Source organism: Xiphias gladius, chromosome 17 (genome assembly GCF_016859285.1).
Source record: "Xiphias gladius isolate SHS-SW01 ecotype Sanya breed wild chromosome 17, ASM1685928v1, whole genome shotgun sequence".
NCBI classification, from domain to species: Eukaryota; Metazoa; Chordata; class Actinopteri; order Istiophoriformes; family Xiphiidae; genus Xiphias; species Xiphias gladius.
Window position 1 is genome coordinate 21,665,885 of NC_053416.1, and position 17,238 is coordinate 21,683,122.

A 17,238-nucleotide genomic window follows, 5' to 3' on the forward strand; every position below is an offset into this window, starting at 1 on the left:
TTGACCTAGGTGTGGAAAAGTGGATCTACTCTTTACCCTTGCAAGTTTACTGGAGGGGTCGAGTGAGTTTGCTCATCCAGTCTACATGTGTTTTGTGGACTTGGAGAGGGCTAATGACCTTGTTGGGTTGTCCCCTGCCCCTGATTTTAATCAACAGGATCTCAAGGCACTGCCAGAGGAAGGAGATTGTCCTGTTTCGGGACCTCAGAAATGCCTCCTTTCTTTTTGCAGATGATGTGGTGCTATTAACTTCATAAGACCGTGAACTTCAGCATGTACTCGGACAGTTTGCAGCTGAGTGTGAAACGGATGGAATGAGAGTCAGCAAATTGAAGTCTGAGGCCATCGTTTTCTGACAGAAAAGGGTGGATTGATCCCTTCAGGGTGGGAGTAGGTGGCTGCCTCAAGTGAATGACATTAAGTATCTCGTGGTATTATTCACGAGTGTGGGTAGTGCGGTGTGTGAGATTGACAGGCAGATTGGGTTCAGCGTCAGCCGTAATGTGGGTGTTGAACCAGACCATTGTAGTGAAGACGGAGCTGAGCTGGAAGACAAATCTTTCCTATGGTCATGACCTTTGGGTAGTGAAAGAAAGAATGAGATTGTGAACCTGAATGGCCGAAATTAGTTTCCTCCATAAGGTGGCTGGGCTCACCCTTACAGATAGGGTAAGGAGCTAAGATACTCAGAGGCAGCCACTGCTCCTTTGCAATGAAAGGAGCCAGTTGATATGGTTCAGGCATCTGATCAGGATGCCCCCTGGCACCTTCCATTGGAGGTTTTCTGGGCACATCCAACTAGAACGAGACCCCGTGCTAGACCCGAAACATGCTGGAGAGACTATATATTTCATCTGGCTTGGAAACACCTCAGGATCCTCACAGAGGAGCTGGAAACATTGCTGGGGAGAAGGAGGTCTGGACTACCTGGGTTAACCTGCTGCTGCCGGGACCTGACTCCGGATAAGCGGCAGAAAATGGATGGATGGACAGATATAGTCAGCCATCAGTTGTTAGAAAAAACTGTTTAGATCTGTATTTTAAAAAGACCAACAACAGACCAAAAACAAAAAAAAGACCTATGAGCACTAAAAAAAATAAAAGTACTAACTGTCACTCAAGCCACCATTAGATGGGACAGTATTACAGGATGCTTCCTCATAGTTGTCCGGGTTCATTAGCATCATCATGATCATAACATGTAAGTACAATATACTGCAGAGCTGACGTGCATGTCCCCCCTCAACCACCCACCTTTTTTGCAAAGCACTGCTTTAGCCTGCAAACATACAGTGTTTCCCCAGTGAAAAAATAATTGCAGTAACCTTACTTTTAGAGTAGGAAATGCTATGAATTTAACAGTAATATTAGCCAGCATATTTAGACTCACTATAAACTCATTGTGGATATACAGATAATGCCTATATACGAGGGATTCATCAATAAGCCTACTGCTCTACAAAGCTTTGTCAGGCTGAGGTTCACCGCTGATGTCGGTGAAAATGAATTTGACATCCAACCAGACATTACTCTGTCATTTCCTCCGTGCGGCTCGCGGTCGCCTGTTAACACCGTGCGAGCGTTTCGCAGCCCCTCTCTCAATGGGTTTGCCCATCGTATGACAAGTGAACCAGCTGTATATATCAGCTGGGAGCCTGGGACCTGCCGTCTCACTCGGGCTCACCGTGCGGGAGGAATGGCAGCCTGGGGGGGCTTCTTCCTTTCTCTGCTCAACTACAAGACGGAGAAATATGTCATCGCCGAAAACAGGAAAATCGGAATATTGTTTAGACTCTATCAGCTGGCCGTGCTGGGATACATAATAGGGTGAGGAGCATTGCATGCCCCCTTTTTACCAACACGGTTTAAAGTAGCCTTTTAGAAAGTGATTCACAAGTTAAAAATAGTTGAGCTTGTCGAAAGTTTTTACTTTGTTGGTGTTGTTAAAGTGGCAGCACCACTGGGTTTTTGTTTTTTTTGGGGGGGGGCTTTTTTGGTTTTTGGGGTTGTTTTTTTTTTTTGGGAAAGTGTTGTCTCTTGAAAAGGGTTTGTGTCGTTGAATTCATTAATGTCTCACCCTACCGTAGACAGAGCAGGTTATCTCGCCCCACCCTTCCTTGTGTGATGTCACGAAGATAACTTGTGGATAATAGCAACGACTGCTTTGACCTGACATGTTCATGAACGCTAAGATGAACCGAGATAACACATGTAGTGGCTGCAGGGTGGTTGTAAAATGACATTTGGATCTCTGACATGCACTGTGTCCCATGGAGGGCTGCTCATGTTCATTTGCACTGGTTTTATTTCCATGTCACTTGTGAGACCTTTGGTATTTTTTAATTTACTCGTTAGATGCTGCTGTCATCCCCCGCCTATGTCGGCAAAATAGTTCCAAAAGAGTTCATTGTAGTTCCAGTGGAGATGCATACAATATTCTGCGATGTAGTCTAGGATACATTTACAGATTACCATTGCTCCTTCCATCTGCCACATGCTGCTGAACAACCTTAAAAAAATAACAGTTTTAATGTGTGTGTTGTCAACCCAGACCACATGGTCACAAACAAGCTGCTCAACAAGGGATCACAAATATCATACTGCTGCACTGCACCCGTTTTGACATATAATAAAAACTGTCCAAAAACATAATAATACTAAGGCACAGTTACATTTATTCATAAGGAATATGAATTGCTGATGAATGTCTCAGGTGGGTGTTTGTGGTGAAGAAAGGGTACCAGGAGAGAGAGGAGACCATCCAGACCTCAGTCATCACCAAGCTTAAAGGTGTTACACTGACCAACAGCTCTGGGACAGGGCTTCACCTCTGGAGTGCTGAGGATTACACCATACCCCCAAATGTGAGCCTATCTATCGGTCTATCCATCCATCTTTCACAGTTTAAAAAAAAAAAGCCAAGCCCAGCTTGCAGAGCATCAATACTGATTTCAGAGCATTCGTTGATTATGCTCCTGTTAAGAGAGATGATGAGTCTATTGAGTGTCTGCCTTTGTGGATATCATCAGCCTCAGCATCTGTCTAAACAGATTTAACAATACTGAACTTCTTGAGGAGTGTAATTTATTTAACCTTTTGCTTCCTGATCTAATTATCTGGTCCTAATTTTATTTTGTAGGGCGAGCAGGTGTTCTTCATAGTAACAAATTACATAGAGACCCCCAATCAAAGACTGGGGTTCTGTGCTGAGGTGAGTATACGGAAAAAGTGGAATCTCACTAGCATTTTTATTGCGTTTTTTTCAATCCTGATATCTGAAATACTGCAGGTTACACTGTGACAGATTACCATGTCCACAGAATTGCATTTTCATTTCCAGTAGCTTTTATTCTACCTCACAGAGTTTCAAGGTGCCAAATGGACGATGTCTGAGAGATGATGACTGCGTCGAGGGGGAGACTGTAATAGCTGGCCACGGTGAGACATGTTTTACCCTCAATTACAAGTTTACATATTCATCTGCAGGTCCAGATAATTCTGCAAACTTCTCATCACTCATTTATCATTTTTATTTTAATGACATGCTCTTACATATGTAATCACACACGATACACACAATACCAAAAGTATTCTAATATGTCTTACTTTGGAATAAACTCTATTTAAGCTCCACTCAGCCAAGAATCTTTGCTCTCTCTGTCAGGAATCAAGACCGGCTTGTGTTTAAACAACACTGGGACATGTGAGATTCACGCCTGGTGTCCTGTTGAATACAGCAAGCGACCCACGTGAGAATCCCTCCTCTCCTGCAGGACTTTGGAAATTTGCCATTTTGTGCCATTACGTTCACACTCACGCTTATCCCTCACAGGGACCGAGATATTTCACAGGTTCTATTTATTACTAATACAGCCTGTCAGCTCCACTTGTTTTATTTTTTTAATCACACACAGCTGCCCGTCTCTTTCATTTCCAGAGAGCCCTCACTGAGTGGAGCAGAAAACTTTACCATCTACATCAAGAATTTCATCAGGTTTCCAAAGTTTGAATTCTCTAAGTAAGTGGTGCGGAGTGTCGGTGTGTATGGATTCAAGGCATCGTGACATGGATCACTGAGAGAGCTTGAGGGATATACATGTTCCAGTGGCTGCTTTAAATAACTTTAGGGTGCAGAGAGCCTTCTATTTATACCAGCCTGTGCATTGCACTCAGTGAGACAGTGAAACAGTCATCTGAGACGTCCTTGACAGGGGGCCTTGCTCTGGACAGGTGTCAGATCAGATGAGGCTAGCCCAGGGAGCTCTGCTGCAGCCATCTCTGCTGTTTTCTGTTCAAGTGCTGCTAGAAAGAAGAGTGATGCCATGAGCCAAACCTAATTCATCAGTCAGGATCATATTCAAATTACACAGTCATCTCTCTTATGTCTGCTCACTAATCTTGATATGCTTATGCTTAATGGGGATTGGCAGGTGATAGAAATGCCTCTTAATAGCTCCTACTCAAAATGGCCGGAAACTCTGCATGTCTTACAGTGTGACATATGCAACAGTTGCACTCTAGTCTCATAGCCAGAGGGCGTAAAGGTGTGGTTTTGAATTCTGCATATGTAAGCTTACAGTTCAGTCAGCGTGTGTGTTTAATCACAGTGTGAGGGCTTTCTAAGGTTGAGCTGAAATGGGATCTAAGATAAGGTTAAAAGGTCAAAGCCAAATGTGAAGTTAGCAGAATTCGGTGACTCCTACTTGGCAGGGTCGGCTGTCTCTCGCCTCATGTGAAAACCTGATAACTCTTACTTTGGTGATTTTTCATCTTTTAACTTCAGCGGGTGGTTTTTATGTTTGCCTCTGGCCCAGGAGAATGGCCCTTTCAACGATTAACCCCGACAATGCATGATGTTCAATGTGAAGATAAGAGAGCGGAAATCTGACATTTGGTACGTCTTTTAAATGTCTTAACCTCTTAGGTCTAACGTCCTTGAAACCTCTGACGACAGCTACTTGAAGAGATGCTCCTATGACAGAAAGGACCATCCTTACTGCCCTATCTTCCGCCTCGGAGATCTTGTCAGCTGGACTGGACATAACTTCCAGGACATGGCTGGGAAGGTACAGAGTGCAATAATGTGTCAATTAAGACTGCGTGTGGGAGTGATTTCAGTTCCTGCCTTCCTCACAGATTTTTGATAATTACCCATAATAAGCACCTTGGAATTATGGAGATCCATTTTAAATGCCCGTGATTGCAATAATAACTGTAGAACAACGCAAAACAGAAAATTTCAGCATAATTCATTTCCAGGATATGAAAGGACAAGCAGTGATATTAAACCATATGGAGCAATGACCATGGCTTTTCCAGAGCTTCCAGGCACATCTTGGGGTCATCGTCAGTAGATGCAATTTGCTCAGCTGCCATGGAATTGGTTAGTTGTTACCACATGACCTAAGTATGGAATATCAGTCGTGAAATTACATGTGTTTGTATGAATAAAAAATAAAGTGCAAAAGTAAATTCCATTCTCAGGTCACTTGATAACAACTAAAGCATCTCCATGAAATCTGAGCAAACTATGTCTGTGCATTTTTGCTTTTCGTGACCTGCCTTATAAACTCAAGACCCGAAAAATCAGTATCCTCTTTTAAATCCCTTTTGAGAACGTACCTTTGTAATCTCTGGCTTTGTTATATAGCACAAGGGCCATATAAATAAACATTATTTTTTGTTTTTGTCCATCAGGGTGGGACTGTCGGGATTCTTATTGAGTGGAAATGTGACCTGGATAAGGACTCTTCACAGTGTAATCCACAGTACAGCTTCACCCGTGTGGACATGAACTTGAACGACTCAGTCACATCAGGATACAACTTCAGGTACGTCCTTTTAGACATTAATCAAGAAACAAATCTGTCAGCCCATTGCCTGTCTAACCTGTTTTATTTTCACTTTTTCCACTTCAAGTCAACTGATTTTTCCCCTACAGATATGCCAGGTATTACAAGGATCAAAATGGTGAAACCTATCGCACTTTGTATAAAGTGTATGGAATTCGCTTCGATATAATGATCAATGGCCAGGTAAAGCAATGATATGAGCACTTTGTTTCGGGGGGAAGTACATTATTCTGCTAAGAGACTTGCAGTGAATGTCTGTTATCGTTTTTCAGGCTGGGAAATTCAATATTGTTCCCACAATAATTGCCATTGGCTCGGGTGTTGCTCTGCTGGGTGCAGTGAGTAATTTACTTAAATATCATACTCGTGCGTAAGTGGATAACTGGTGTGTAATTATTGAGGTGACTAAAATTTGAAAATTGTCATATTATATTGCCACCAGAGGATGACCACCGGTAGCAAAAATTACTCTCAGCATTTGGTGAAAATCCAGTTGATATTTTTTTCTTTCAGGGAGCCTTTGCATGTGATATGATACTACTGTACATGATGAACACGAGCTCCTTCTACCGAGAGAGGAAGTTTGAAATCATCAACTTCAAGTATGACTAAGTGTATTTACACACTTAATGATGGAGCTTTTTAGATCAATAATTTTCCAAAACTGGATCATCACAATTGTTGGCACATCTCTCTCCTACCGTATGTAATAGGAAAGACCGCACCAAGCACAAAGATGGAAAGGCAGGACACCGGGAAAGGAGAAGCAGGAAACCAGTTGCAGAGAAAGAGGCTAGCAACTCCATCAAACAGCCAGAGGAAACTGAACCCACCCAGAGCCGGCCATCTGTGGAGAAACGGGGTCCGACCATTCCACGCAACACAGGACAGCGATACTCTGCCATTCTCTCCACTCAAGGTCCAGAGCCAAGACATCATATCACTTTCTCTTCACACAGTTAAGTTTGACAAATCATCCGCGGTGGTCTCGATAATGTTGCAGGAGTTGGAACCAAAAGTCAGACTGATGTCCTCTTCTCACCTACTGGCACGACTGTTGGCATGCCACTAGTGTGATTGATGCTTGCCTTGACTGAAAATGTGTTGGTCCAGGGAAATGTCAATGTTCTGCACTGTGCATGTGGGCCAGATGTAGAGACACACAGGATGGTGCTTTTGAGGGCTGGGTCAGGAACCAAAGGCGGAATATGGGAGATTACAACAGGTTCATAAATAATGATATCCAAAACTACTGTGATAAGGCTGATGCAATTAGCAGAGGGACATGAAATTATTCATCTAAGAGTTTTAGTGAATTGCCAAATACAGAATTCATTGTGTCTGTTTTATGTCATAAATTCAATGCATTCAGCTTCTTTGGCTGTTGATCAGACTAATTATGTGTCATTTCCAGTTTGAGTAATATACAGCATGATGGACCTTACTTTCGATTTTCGCCATTTTAAGTTATAAAAATTACAGCAAAAATACTAGACGTAATAGATTCATTGAAAAATAAAAAAATGAAGTGTATTCTTCTAAATCAGTCTGCAAAATACCTTCTAAATTCACTGTTTGATCATGAGACAAATGATTATGTAAGCGTATAGAGGAAAGAAAACTGTAATGTGTAAGCAATATTTAAGAAAAATGTGAACGGTCTTAATTGTTCTTATTTCACCTGGATGAATCTTGTACCTGTGCTATGACAGGCATTTGAACATACTGTTAAAACACTGCTAATTTGTTCCCCGCTCTGTGTCGAGTTGGCTGTGCTGATTGTGACTTTGATATCTGCCGTGCAATGGTACAACACAATCATATTCACGTTATTCACTTATGGAGCTGTGGAATGCGGTCTGTCGTGGGCTATTGGTCTACTGTGAGTGGACGAGTTCACTGGTGATGTACGGCCGACTGTTAATGAATGGATGTTGAAGTGCAAAGACTCCCTTTCCTGTTTCTTGTTCCTGTTGCTATTTTTTGAATTTTCTTTATTGTTGGAAACATATATTTGACGTGTTTATTTCATTTCAACACTGCCTGATAGACAAAGTGATTAATAATGTATACAAACAATTCTTGCAGAAGTATTTATTAAAATTAGTAATCACATTATAATCACGTAAGTGAAGTGTAATGCCACACTTTTTAAAAAATTTAATCGGTTTTCATCAATGTTACACTACAACCTACATTATATTAACCGTGGTCCTTTTATGGTATAGATGATTCTGTGCACAGAGCAGGAGTTACAGGTAAAATAAGTTCATATTCACAGGTAACTGCAGAGCAGGACGAAAAGGGGGCCATTTATTCTGCATATGGTTAGTATTGATACATCCTCCAATATATCAACAGTACATAATGGAAAAATCAAAAGTCTTTCAATAATAGCTTATCTACAAACAGCATGGCAGACAATTTTATTGGTTTCCGTAGGATTAGACAGAAATAATTCAGGGATATTTGCTGTAGATCATTTTAGTACACATGCACCATTCCGTAGAGGAAAGTCCAGAACAGGACATAAGTAAAAAGACCTCCAACAAGGCCTCCGGTGAAGAGCAGCCGCCGCGATTTAAAGCATTTGTTCCAACGCCGTCCGGCCTTGAGAATGAGCAGCAGAGAGAGGAGAAACGAGGAGAGGAAATAAAAAATGAAACCGTACAGTCCGGTTAGCCCGAGGATGCCAGCTGTAGCCCCAGACAGAGCGGATACAGAGGTGCGGCAGTAATCCAGCACGGCGGCGTTGCCCCTCACAGCCACTTCACTGATGAAATGTGGTCCCTCACGCTTGGCTGCAACTCCTGCCATGTTGGCTCTGGTAAGTTATCACAGGAAGGTGCTGCTGTAACGTAAGAAGTTTACACATGTTTACACTACAAATATGAAATATTCTACAGTTTTGAAGCACTTGTACTTTCCTTTATTTTAATTTTATGCCGTTCTACAACACTACGTTCTGGAGGCAAACATTTTACTTGCACCACTACATTTATTTCAAAGCTATAGAGAGCACTTACTTAAGATTTTAAGAACAAAACCTATGAGATAACAAAATACGATTTATTGTTAAAGACTGAACTACCCAATAGTAAATAATGGCGTTAAACTCAACCGGCTACATGAAAAAACGCTGCTTACACTTTACTGTATCAGTAATAATAATAATGCTATGGCCTAACATGGATAGGGACCAGGGACAGCATCTATTTAAGTAAGATATTAAATGCAGGGCTATTACTTGTAATGGAGTATTTGTACATTATGCTAGTAATATTTGTGCTCTTTCAACGGATCTTAATGCTTATTCCACTACTGGCAAGCAAGGGCATTTTACTGCGGTAGAAAAACGAATTTGTAACGTTACATACCTCACAGATTGCTGCAGGTCTAAAGTTAACGTAGTGCATTCAACATATTCACTATGTGGGAGAAAAACAGTAAGAAAAAGCGACAGAGATCTCAATACATTACAGCCCCGTAATACGAGTGACAAAGACAGAGAGCAAAGCCATCAGTCTTTATTGGTCGATGTTAGCTTAGCTACCGACCACAATGACGCAACCTGGCTAATAAATACATTTAAAGCCTTGAAGCGGTGAAAAGCCGGCAAATAAAACACCAGAGAGAGAGACAAAAAACGGACACAACTCTAGTCATTAGAGCCCAGCTATTAAACCAAACGGAGTACTGTCCGGCCCTGTGTATTTTAACTGCACATTCACCTGCTTTATTTGAAAATTCCTGTCAGTGCTGATGGTAACGTGCTAGCACCGTTAGCTCAGCTGGTAGCTCACTGACGGTAACTGATGACAGCTTCTCACCAGAGATAAACGCGGGGACTCGTCGGCTCCTCACAGCGCGATTACAGAAACATAATCTGTAATAGTTACTTCACAGACTCGGACAGAACAATGTATTTAAGGAATGTCAGCCGATATGGCGCAGGAACAGCACATTCATTCTCGTTTGGAAGACACTCCTAGGCCAAAGTCAGCCATTCTTCTCCGCAGTGTATTGTGGGAACTGGGGAATCATCAAACAGGAGGCGACGATGTGGTGCGTTCTTTGCACATTACAGAGTAGGAATTTTCCAACTTTATAATAGCGAAATTGCACTTTGGGCTTCATCGCTGTTCTTGGTGAACATGTCACCCTCTTGAGGCAAAATGTTTCAACACACAGGCATATCCTTTCTTTTCATCTTCCCCCTCAGAAACAACAAAATGTTTCACAATTACACAGCAAAACTTGATTCAAATCAACGAAAAAAAGACTTTATAGCTTAAAAACAAATCCTATAGAAAAAAAACCCGTTTTAATCGCTGTTTCTATTACATTTCATTAGTTTTAATTTCAGTGTATATACTGGCATAGCTTTAAATCCAATAAAGTGCTTTATAGTTGGTTTAACATAATGGAATGTACCTTTGGTCCATGGCATTAAGCCACTACACAATACCACTGGTCCACCTGAGTGGAATGCAGGCATTATTTATATTGTTTGCTACGCCAGGGTTTGACAAGTTGAAATATACACAGCGGGAAAGAAATTAGAAATGATATGAGAAGTTAGAAAGAAATTCTACCAGTTGGTCAGAAGTGGCCTCGTAATAAATTCTATAAAGCTTGGACCAGTCGTAAAGTTTTTTTCTCAAGTCACTGGCAAGAAAAAAAATAATTATGAGGTTTATTTATTTCCTAATTTTCAGTATTTTTCCCTTATATTTTAGCAGTGGAGCTAATCGGCTGGGAGTAATTACAACCAACCAGTGGGGAAACTTACGATTTCCTACTTTGACCTGAACGCAGCGCTGTTGACTTTGCCCTCTCACGATGCTCGTGGCTGAGAGAACCGTGCCGAAGCATACAGTCCCATCAGCTGTCATGTCGACCTATATCCTGGGCCTAGACGTGGGCACCACCTCGGTGAAAGCAGCTTTATTAGAAACTGACTCCAGAGCGGTGGTTGTGGCTCACGCGTTGCCTACAGCGTCTGATATAGTCGATAATAGCGCGATAAAGGTGAGTGCGTTCACGTGCCAAAAAACTTTACCCCGCAACACGGGAATATCAACCCCGCTGTGTGCGCGTGTCCTGTTTGTAACCTTGCTACGTTTGCTTGGCACGCAGGCTAAAGAGCAGGATACTGGTCGGATCATAGACACCGTGAATCGGTGCGTCGGCCTGCTGCCCAGAGACAAACTGCAGCGGGTCACCAACATCGGGCTGTCCGGACAGATGCACGGGGTTTTGTTCTGGAAAGCAAAGAGCGGTAATAACACTACCTGCCTGTGTGCATGTAGGCAGGCTCCGGCATTTCATAACAATGGGTGGTGTGGTAAAATGTGCAACAACGGCTCTGTGATACATGAGCAGTTTGAGGAGCAAACACACTGATGTCTTCATCCATTGATTTATCTGAAGAATGAAATCATCAGAAGGGAGAAGGCAAGAGATGGATGCAGATTGATGACTTATCTTAAGAGCAGAATATGGATAACGTGCCAAATCCTAGTAATCTCAATTATGATTTGTGCAGGCAAGGTAATGTTCAGATAATTAAAGATTTAAAAATGACCCATGGCCTAATAAAGAGGGGCCCCAGTTCAGACACATTCAGGACCCATGTCAGAGAGCTTTTCATATGAGAGCCTACCGTGTCTGCTCTCCTAATGTTGTGGCCCTTATATTTCCACAATCAATACTTGCCTATGAGGCTCTTAAATCTTAGGATCCCTGGAAGGGGCCCATAACAAGGGTCCCACATTGCACTCTCATGTTTGAGGGTCCCCGTTTTTTTAAAAAGGATTGAATGATTCTTAAAACTAGGTGCTTATTCATGATCGTAGGGTTAGTTTTGTTTTTCAGGCCACTAAATGAAATGACCTTAGTGTTCAGACTGTAATGAGTTTGACAGATCCTCATTTGAAGCTGGAGCTTTTTTGGAGGCTTTTTAACCTACCTATGGCTTCACAGTGCCTCAAATTCTCCTTTCTTTCTGTTTGAATTATAGTGTCAGTAGATATTATATAATGTGCGTACACCGTTGCTAAGTAAGTGTTAATCATAATTTGTCAATCTGGTCATGTGGCAGAAGATGGGGACTGCAATGGCTTCTAGCATGTCCATATGTTGCTCCACAGGTCTCAGTATGAACACGCATAATAGCGATTAAATTTCACGTAATATTCACGTGTATTCAGTGTCATAAACCATTTAATGCAACAGATTTTGAATGTGTTGTCCGCAGTGTTGACATTTATGCAAAATGTGTCCCCCAGTTGTGTGTAATTATCACAGATCAGTGAATGTAACACGTGTGATTCTTCTGTATAAAGTTGAGAAAAATCAGATCAGATCCTGATCTGAACAATCCCGTCTGTGTTTTCAGACTGGAGAGAGGGACGTTAAAGATCATTCACAGTTTGATGAGACAACAGATCACATAATGTTTAACCGCAGGCTTAAGACTAACTTTCACTGGTAATAGCCATGGGGATTTGGACCAAGCCTTTCAGGAAGAGAGCTGTGTGTCCAGACTGCTGAATTATGGGGATTTCCCAGGCTGTAACACTGATGACTTTTAACATGCTTTTTAAATATTGGATTGAGGAACTGGGCAGTTAGATATAGTGAAATCAGGACATTTTCCTCCACCAACTCCTCTTTTACCAAAACATTCAGTACTATGCTGCCCTCTGCTGGTTGCATCCAAAACTTGATTTTCAAATAGATTTGTAACCATACAAGGTCAATGCCACTGGGATGCTTTTGTATCAAAATAAAACTAAAACCTAAACCAATAAGTCATACATTATTTTGTGTGGGCAAAGGCTAAAGTTCAGGTCTTCTGTCTTTTTCTTCATGTCTCCGCCCCCTCGCAGGTTGTGATTGGTCCAACAGAGACTTCTTCACAGCCAGAGACACCAGTCAGCTGATCACCTGGCAGGATGGGCGCTGCAGCAGTGACTTCCTGTCCTCTCTTCCAAAACCAGACTCGCATCTCAGTGTAGCCACGGGGTTAGGCTGTGCAACAATCTTCTGGTACATGAAACACAGGTCTGCAGGCGTTTAAAAAAACAAATACAAAAAAACAACCCATGTATTATAGAGCCTATTCCATCACTTTTGTGATGTGAAAGTGAAATCTAAAGATGTGTGGTTTCACTGCAGGCCGGAGTTCCTTGAGGACTTCACAGTTGCAGGTACCATCCAGGACTATGTGGTGTCCATGCTGTGTGGTCTGGACGGATGTGTGATGACACCTCAGAACGCAGCCAGCTGGGGTTTCTTCAACACTTCCTCCAACCAGTGGAATATAGACATGTATGTAAAGGGCTCAACTTCCTCTTTTAATAGCACTTCAGTTGTGTTTTAAACAGCATTTTCTTAGTAAGATACATCAGTTGAAGTTCTAAATGGATGAAAAATGTACATCCTTACAAGTTTACAGTATCAGAGTTATGTGAAACCTACATAACAAGCCACTCTGTGTGCACTTGCTCTAGTCTGAAGGGTGCTGGTTTCCCTTTGACCCTGCTTCCTCAGTGTGTGCCGTCTGGAGGCTTGGCGGGACAGACGTGCTCTGACTGGCATGGTATTCCTGCTGGTACGCCAGTAGGGGCCGCCCTGGGAGACTTCCAATGCTCCGTCTACTCCTGCATGAGTTCACGGACGGATGCAGGTGAAACAGGAAGTGCAGTCATCTCTTTCGGGCGGGATCTCATTTAATGCACTGAATGCATTATACTCTTATAGTTACTTTAGTTTATGACTGCATCATGACATGTTGCATTTGTTGGATCTCAATGATACACTACTTATAATTCTTCAGTTTACCATAGTTGATGCTCTGAAGTTTTTGTAATTAAATAATTTTACCCATGTATCAGAAATGGGATGGAAATATGAGAATAATTTCACTTATGCTGCAACCACAACAAAAATTTTTTTTCTCACTATGTTTCAGTGCACACAAAAAACAAATGTATTATGGATTGAGTGTAATCCCACCATCGTTGCTGTTATTCCTAATATAATACTGTTATACCTCATACTGTGTCCTTCTCGTAAATTCCCAGTTCTTAACATAGGCACCTCAGCCCAGCTGACCTTCGTCATGCCACCTGACTTCAAACCTCCAGATTCTCCTCAGCCTGCCTCCTCCATCTCCTACTTCCCCTACTTTGACTCTTTGTACCTGGCAGTGGCGGCATCGCTCAACGGAGGGAACGTATTGGCCACTTTTGTGAAGATGCTAACTGCTTGGATGAAGGAGCTTGGTATGTATTTTTAGTTACCACTCTATCTACACATGAAACTGAAAGTTTGGTCCAGGCTAGCATACAGTTGCTTCCAAATAAAATGTGCCTTTCTGCACATTTTATTGGCTTGTAGATTTTATTTTAAGTCGATAAAATTGCTATATTTGCCCATCAGTCTACACTCAATAACCCATAATGACAAAGTGAAAACGTGTTTTTAGAAATCTTTGCAAATTTATTAAATAGAAAACTGAAATCTCTCATTTACAAAGTATCAGACCCTTTAATTCAGTACTTTGAAGAAGTCCCGTTGGCATTGATTACAGCTTCCAGTCTTCTTGGGTATGACGCAACAACCTATGCACACCTGGATTTGTGCAGTTTATCTCGTTCGTCCGTCAGATTTAATGGGAGGTGTTGATGTGCAAAAATGGCAATTTTATCCATTTAAAATTAAATCTACAACAAGTAACTTGCAAAAAGTGAAGGGGTCTGTATACTTTCTGAAGCCACTGTGTCTCAAGACAGTATTGGATGGATTACTGCAGAGGATGAGAGGATGAATCCTATTGGCTGTGTCAAAAATCACTCCCTATTTACCGCAGAGTGCTCTACATTTACTATCCGCCGTTTTATTTGAGTGTCTGAATTCTGAGCTATATTTTGCCCTCAAAAATTCCACAGTGGAACAAAAAAAAAGGAGTGTCCATGGCATGTACAATACCTTCTGCTAAAAATCCCACAGTGCAATGCGCTGCTGTTTATAGATGCATTTACTGTTGGACAATTCATCAGCTTTTAGTGATGACGCAAAAATGAGGATTAGTAAGGGTCTGTAACCTTCATTTGCTGCGCACAATTGAGCAAACGATTGAGTGTCCGTTATATAGGGAGTAATGAATGGGGGGGTGATTTCAGACACTCCCCTCTAGCGCTGTCATGCGGTTGACTTGTGGTTTTGAGCGAAATGTTTTGATAACTATCGGATGGATTCAGTACACACATTCATGTCCTCCTCAAGATGAAAATTGGTGATCCCTCAACTTTTCATCTACTGCCATTGTGTTAAGTGATATTTAGCAAATGCCAGCATGCTAACTCTCTGAAATAAGATATTCAACATGGGAAAAATGAATACCTGCTATACACCAGCATGTTATCGTTGTCACTGTGAGCACATGCTAACATTAGCATGCTGACCATAGCATTTAGCTCAAAGTACCGCTGCTCCTAAGTACAGCTTCACAGAGCTGCTAGCATGGCTGTACACTCTGATTTTATCTACACATGCAATTTATTGTTGGTGTTTCAGCAGATGAAATGTCCTTCATCGATGAGGTTGCCGTTCAAGATCTGAGTCGGCCCAGTCAGATGCATACCAGACCGATCAGCGCACTTGTAGATGATAAATGGCACACCCCCAAACTCCTGAATCTTTTCAAAACTATAAAAACTTGGCTTACAAAATGACTGCAACTACATGCCCCATTACACACCCCAGCTGCATTTAGAAAGTAAGCTTTGTGAATAGTTTGGAGGAAAATTGACACTTGCAGATCACCCACTGAGATTTTCCAGTCTAAAATTGAAAGCAAAGACTGATGACATCCCAGAGAGGGCAGTGTTCATGTGAAGAGAGTGACTTGTCAGTAATCCTCTGCACAGCCAGTTTTAAATTGAACGTGAAGGTAATTCATCCATGGACACCAAATCCAGACCAAAGTGAGGAAAGAGAAAATAGGACTTTATTCAATGTATTGACCACAGACAGAGAGTTAGAGCATAAGTAACTTAATTGATAGAGCATTATAGATCATTTCCTTGAAATGTGTTTCAATCAAATGTTAAACTGCTCCTTCCCACCCCCACAGATGCTGAGCCGAGTGATTCGTGCCTATATGAGAAGCTGATTGGTTGCGCCCTGAACCAGGAAACCAGTGACCTGAGGGTGAGTCCTACCATCCTGGGAGAGAGACACAACCCGCTCAGCCTCGGTCAGGTGACCAACATCTCCGCCTCCAACCTCTCTCTGGGTCATGTGACCAGGGCTCTGTGCCGCGGAGTCCTGGACAACATCACCTCCATGATGCCTGCCGAGCATCTGCAGCAGGCGGGGGTCAGCAGGATCGTGGGCAGTGGGAGCGCACTCGCTCGCAATGAGGTGCTAAGGCAGGAAGTGGGGAAGGCGTTTCCTCAGCCGGTGGTATACGGACAGAACGCGGAGTCTGCTGTCGGCGTGGCCATGGTCCTCTGTGACCGACTTTGAATGATACTCATAATCCACAGGAGAATCCCTGTCTGTTTACATGACTGGGAATTTTGCACACTTCTGAAGACCACATTGAATGGTATCACTTTGTCTATAAGAGGAACAATAAGGCAAAGTGAAATGCCGCAACATATTTTGATCTGTGAAGCAAAAAAAAAACCAAACTGTTTGCCAGGACAGGGATCAAAAACCTTGTGTATCCTGTGGCTCAATATGTGGCTCAATATCAGTGAGGTTGTGAAATTTTTCGGACCAAAAGACAGAATCTACCAAATGATTGGTAAATAGAATGATTGGCTCAAACTAGCTGCTGAGTTCAGCTACAAATCCGCCTTAAAACATTTAAATTCACTGTGACTGAACAGCTATTAGCAATATACCAGGCATTTCTCAGACTACTTTGTAGTTGTTTAGCAGTGTATTTTTTTTTGTTCAGCACCAAATCAATATAGCAACAAATATTTCTGCCGTTTTGGAAAGATGCCCATCACCGTTCTCCAGAAAAGAAATCTACTGTAGAGCTAATTTCTCCACTGAAAGAAACCCTATTAGGGCAGGATACAGTGCAACAACAAAATGTGCTGTAAAAGACCTAAAAACCCCACATTCTGTCATCACTCAGCTTGACAGCTGTTGGAAAGAAAAAATCCTTTCAGATGATGTGTCTCCACCAACGTGGATGTAGTAAAAGTCGATGGCAACAGCTTTATGCTCATTCCCTGCATGTTGTTGAAAGGCATCATATAAAATCCTTGAAGCATGTTAGCATCCAAGCAGAATACAGGCTATCAAGGGAATGCCTTTTCCTCAGGTTCCTTAGGTTTAGTGACATTTGTACTTTTCT

General features: G+C 42.1%; 3 protein-coding genes across 11 annotated transcripts; 2 read left to right on the top strand and 1 right to left on the bottom strand.

The window, feature by feature from the left end:
• The first annotated feature begins 1,641 nt into the window (after positions 1–1,641).
• p2rx5 (purinergic receptor P2X, ligand-gated ion channel, 5) lies at positions 1,642–7,943 on the top strand. Its single transcript, XM_040151465.1, has 12 exons — positions 1,642–1,827; positions 2,714–2,864; positions 3,140–3,211; positions 3,363–3,438; positions 3,665–3,749; positions 3,938–4,018; positions 4,925–5,066; positions 5,698–5,831; positions 5,942–6,035; positions 6,125–6,190; positions 6,366–6,454; positions 6,566–7,943. The coding sequence occupies exons 1-12, from the start codon at positions 1,697–1,699 to the stop codon at positions 6,813–6,815; spliced, it is 1,371 nt and encodes a 456-aa protein (XP_040007399.1). The 5' UTR covers positions 1,642–1,696; the 3' UTR covers positions 6,816–7,943.
• Positions 7,944–8,138: 195 nt separating this feature from the next.
• On the bottom strand, positions 8,139–9,908 carry emc6 (ER membrane protein complex subunit 6). Of its 8 annotated transcripts, none has more exons than XM_040151469.1 (3): positions 9,683–9,908; positions 9,230–9,280; positions 8,139–8,700 (listed from the first exon to the last, which is right to left on the bottom strand). In XM_040151469.1, the coding sequence occupies exon 3, from the start codon at positions 8,667–8,669 to the stop codon at positions 8,337–8,339; it is 333 nt and encodes a 110-aa protein (XP_040007403.1). In that variant the 5' UTR covers positions 8,670–8,700; positions 9,230–9,280; positions 9,683–9,908; the 3' UTR covers positions 8,139–8,336. The 8 variants fall into 8 exon arrangements, with proteins under 8 accessions (XP_040007403.1, XP_040007400.1, XP_040007406.1 ...); XM_040151466.1 differs by having other exon boundaries at positions 8,139–8,703; positions 9,683–9,907; XM_040151472.1 differs by having other exon boundaries at positions 9,584–9,694.
• Positions 9,909–10,701: 793 nt separating this feature from the next.
• shpk (sedoheptulokinase) lies at positions 10,702–16,553 on the top strand. Of its 2 annotated transcripts, none has more exons than XM_040149572.1 (7): positions 10,702–10,883; positions 10,992–11,133; positions 12,746–12,920; positions 13,035–13,187; positions 13,370–13,545; positions 13,943–14,143; positions 15,997–16,553. In XM_040149572.1, exons 1-7 carry the CDS (start codon positions 10,746–10,748, stop codon positions 16,389–16,391), a joined length of 1,380 nt encoding a protein of 459 aa, XP_040005506.1. In that variant the 5' UTR covers positions 10,702–10,745; the 3' UTR covers positions 16,392–16,553. The 2 variants fall into 2 exon arrangements, with proteins under 2 accessions (XP_040005506.1, XP_040005507.1); XM_040149573.1 differs by having other exon boundaries at positions 12,746–12,905.
• The last annotated feature ends 685 nt before the right edge of the window (positions 16,554–17,238 follow it).

Coding starts and splice junctions, on each gene's coding strand:
- p2rx5 (XM_040151465.1), top strand. CDS start 1,697: ATGGCAGCCTGGGGGGGCTTCTTCCTTTCTCTGCTCAACTACAAGACG. Junction 3,439..3,664: donor GACTGTAATAGCTGGCCACG/GTGAGACATGTT, acceptor TCTCTCTGTCAG/GAATCAAGACCGGCTTGTGT. Junction 6,455..6,565: donor TTTGAAATCATCAACTTCAA/GTATGACTAAGT, acceptor CGTATGTAATAG/GAAAGACCGCACCAAGCACA.
- emc6 (XM_040151473.1), bottom strand. CDS start 8,669: ATGGCAGGAGTTGCAGCCAAGCGTGAGGGACCACATTTCATCAGTGAA.
- shpk (XM_040149572.1), top strand. CDS start 10,746: ATGTCGACCTATATCCTGGGCCTAGACGTGGGCACCACCTCGGTGAAA. Junction 13,188..13,369: donor AACCAGTGGAATATAGACAT/GTATGTAAAGGG, acceptor CACTTGCTCTAG/TCTGAAGGGTGCTGGTTTCC. Junction 14,144..15,996: donor TGCTTGGATGAAGGAGCTTG/GTATGTATTTTT, acceptor CCACCCCCACAG/ATGCTGAGCCGAGTGATTCG.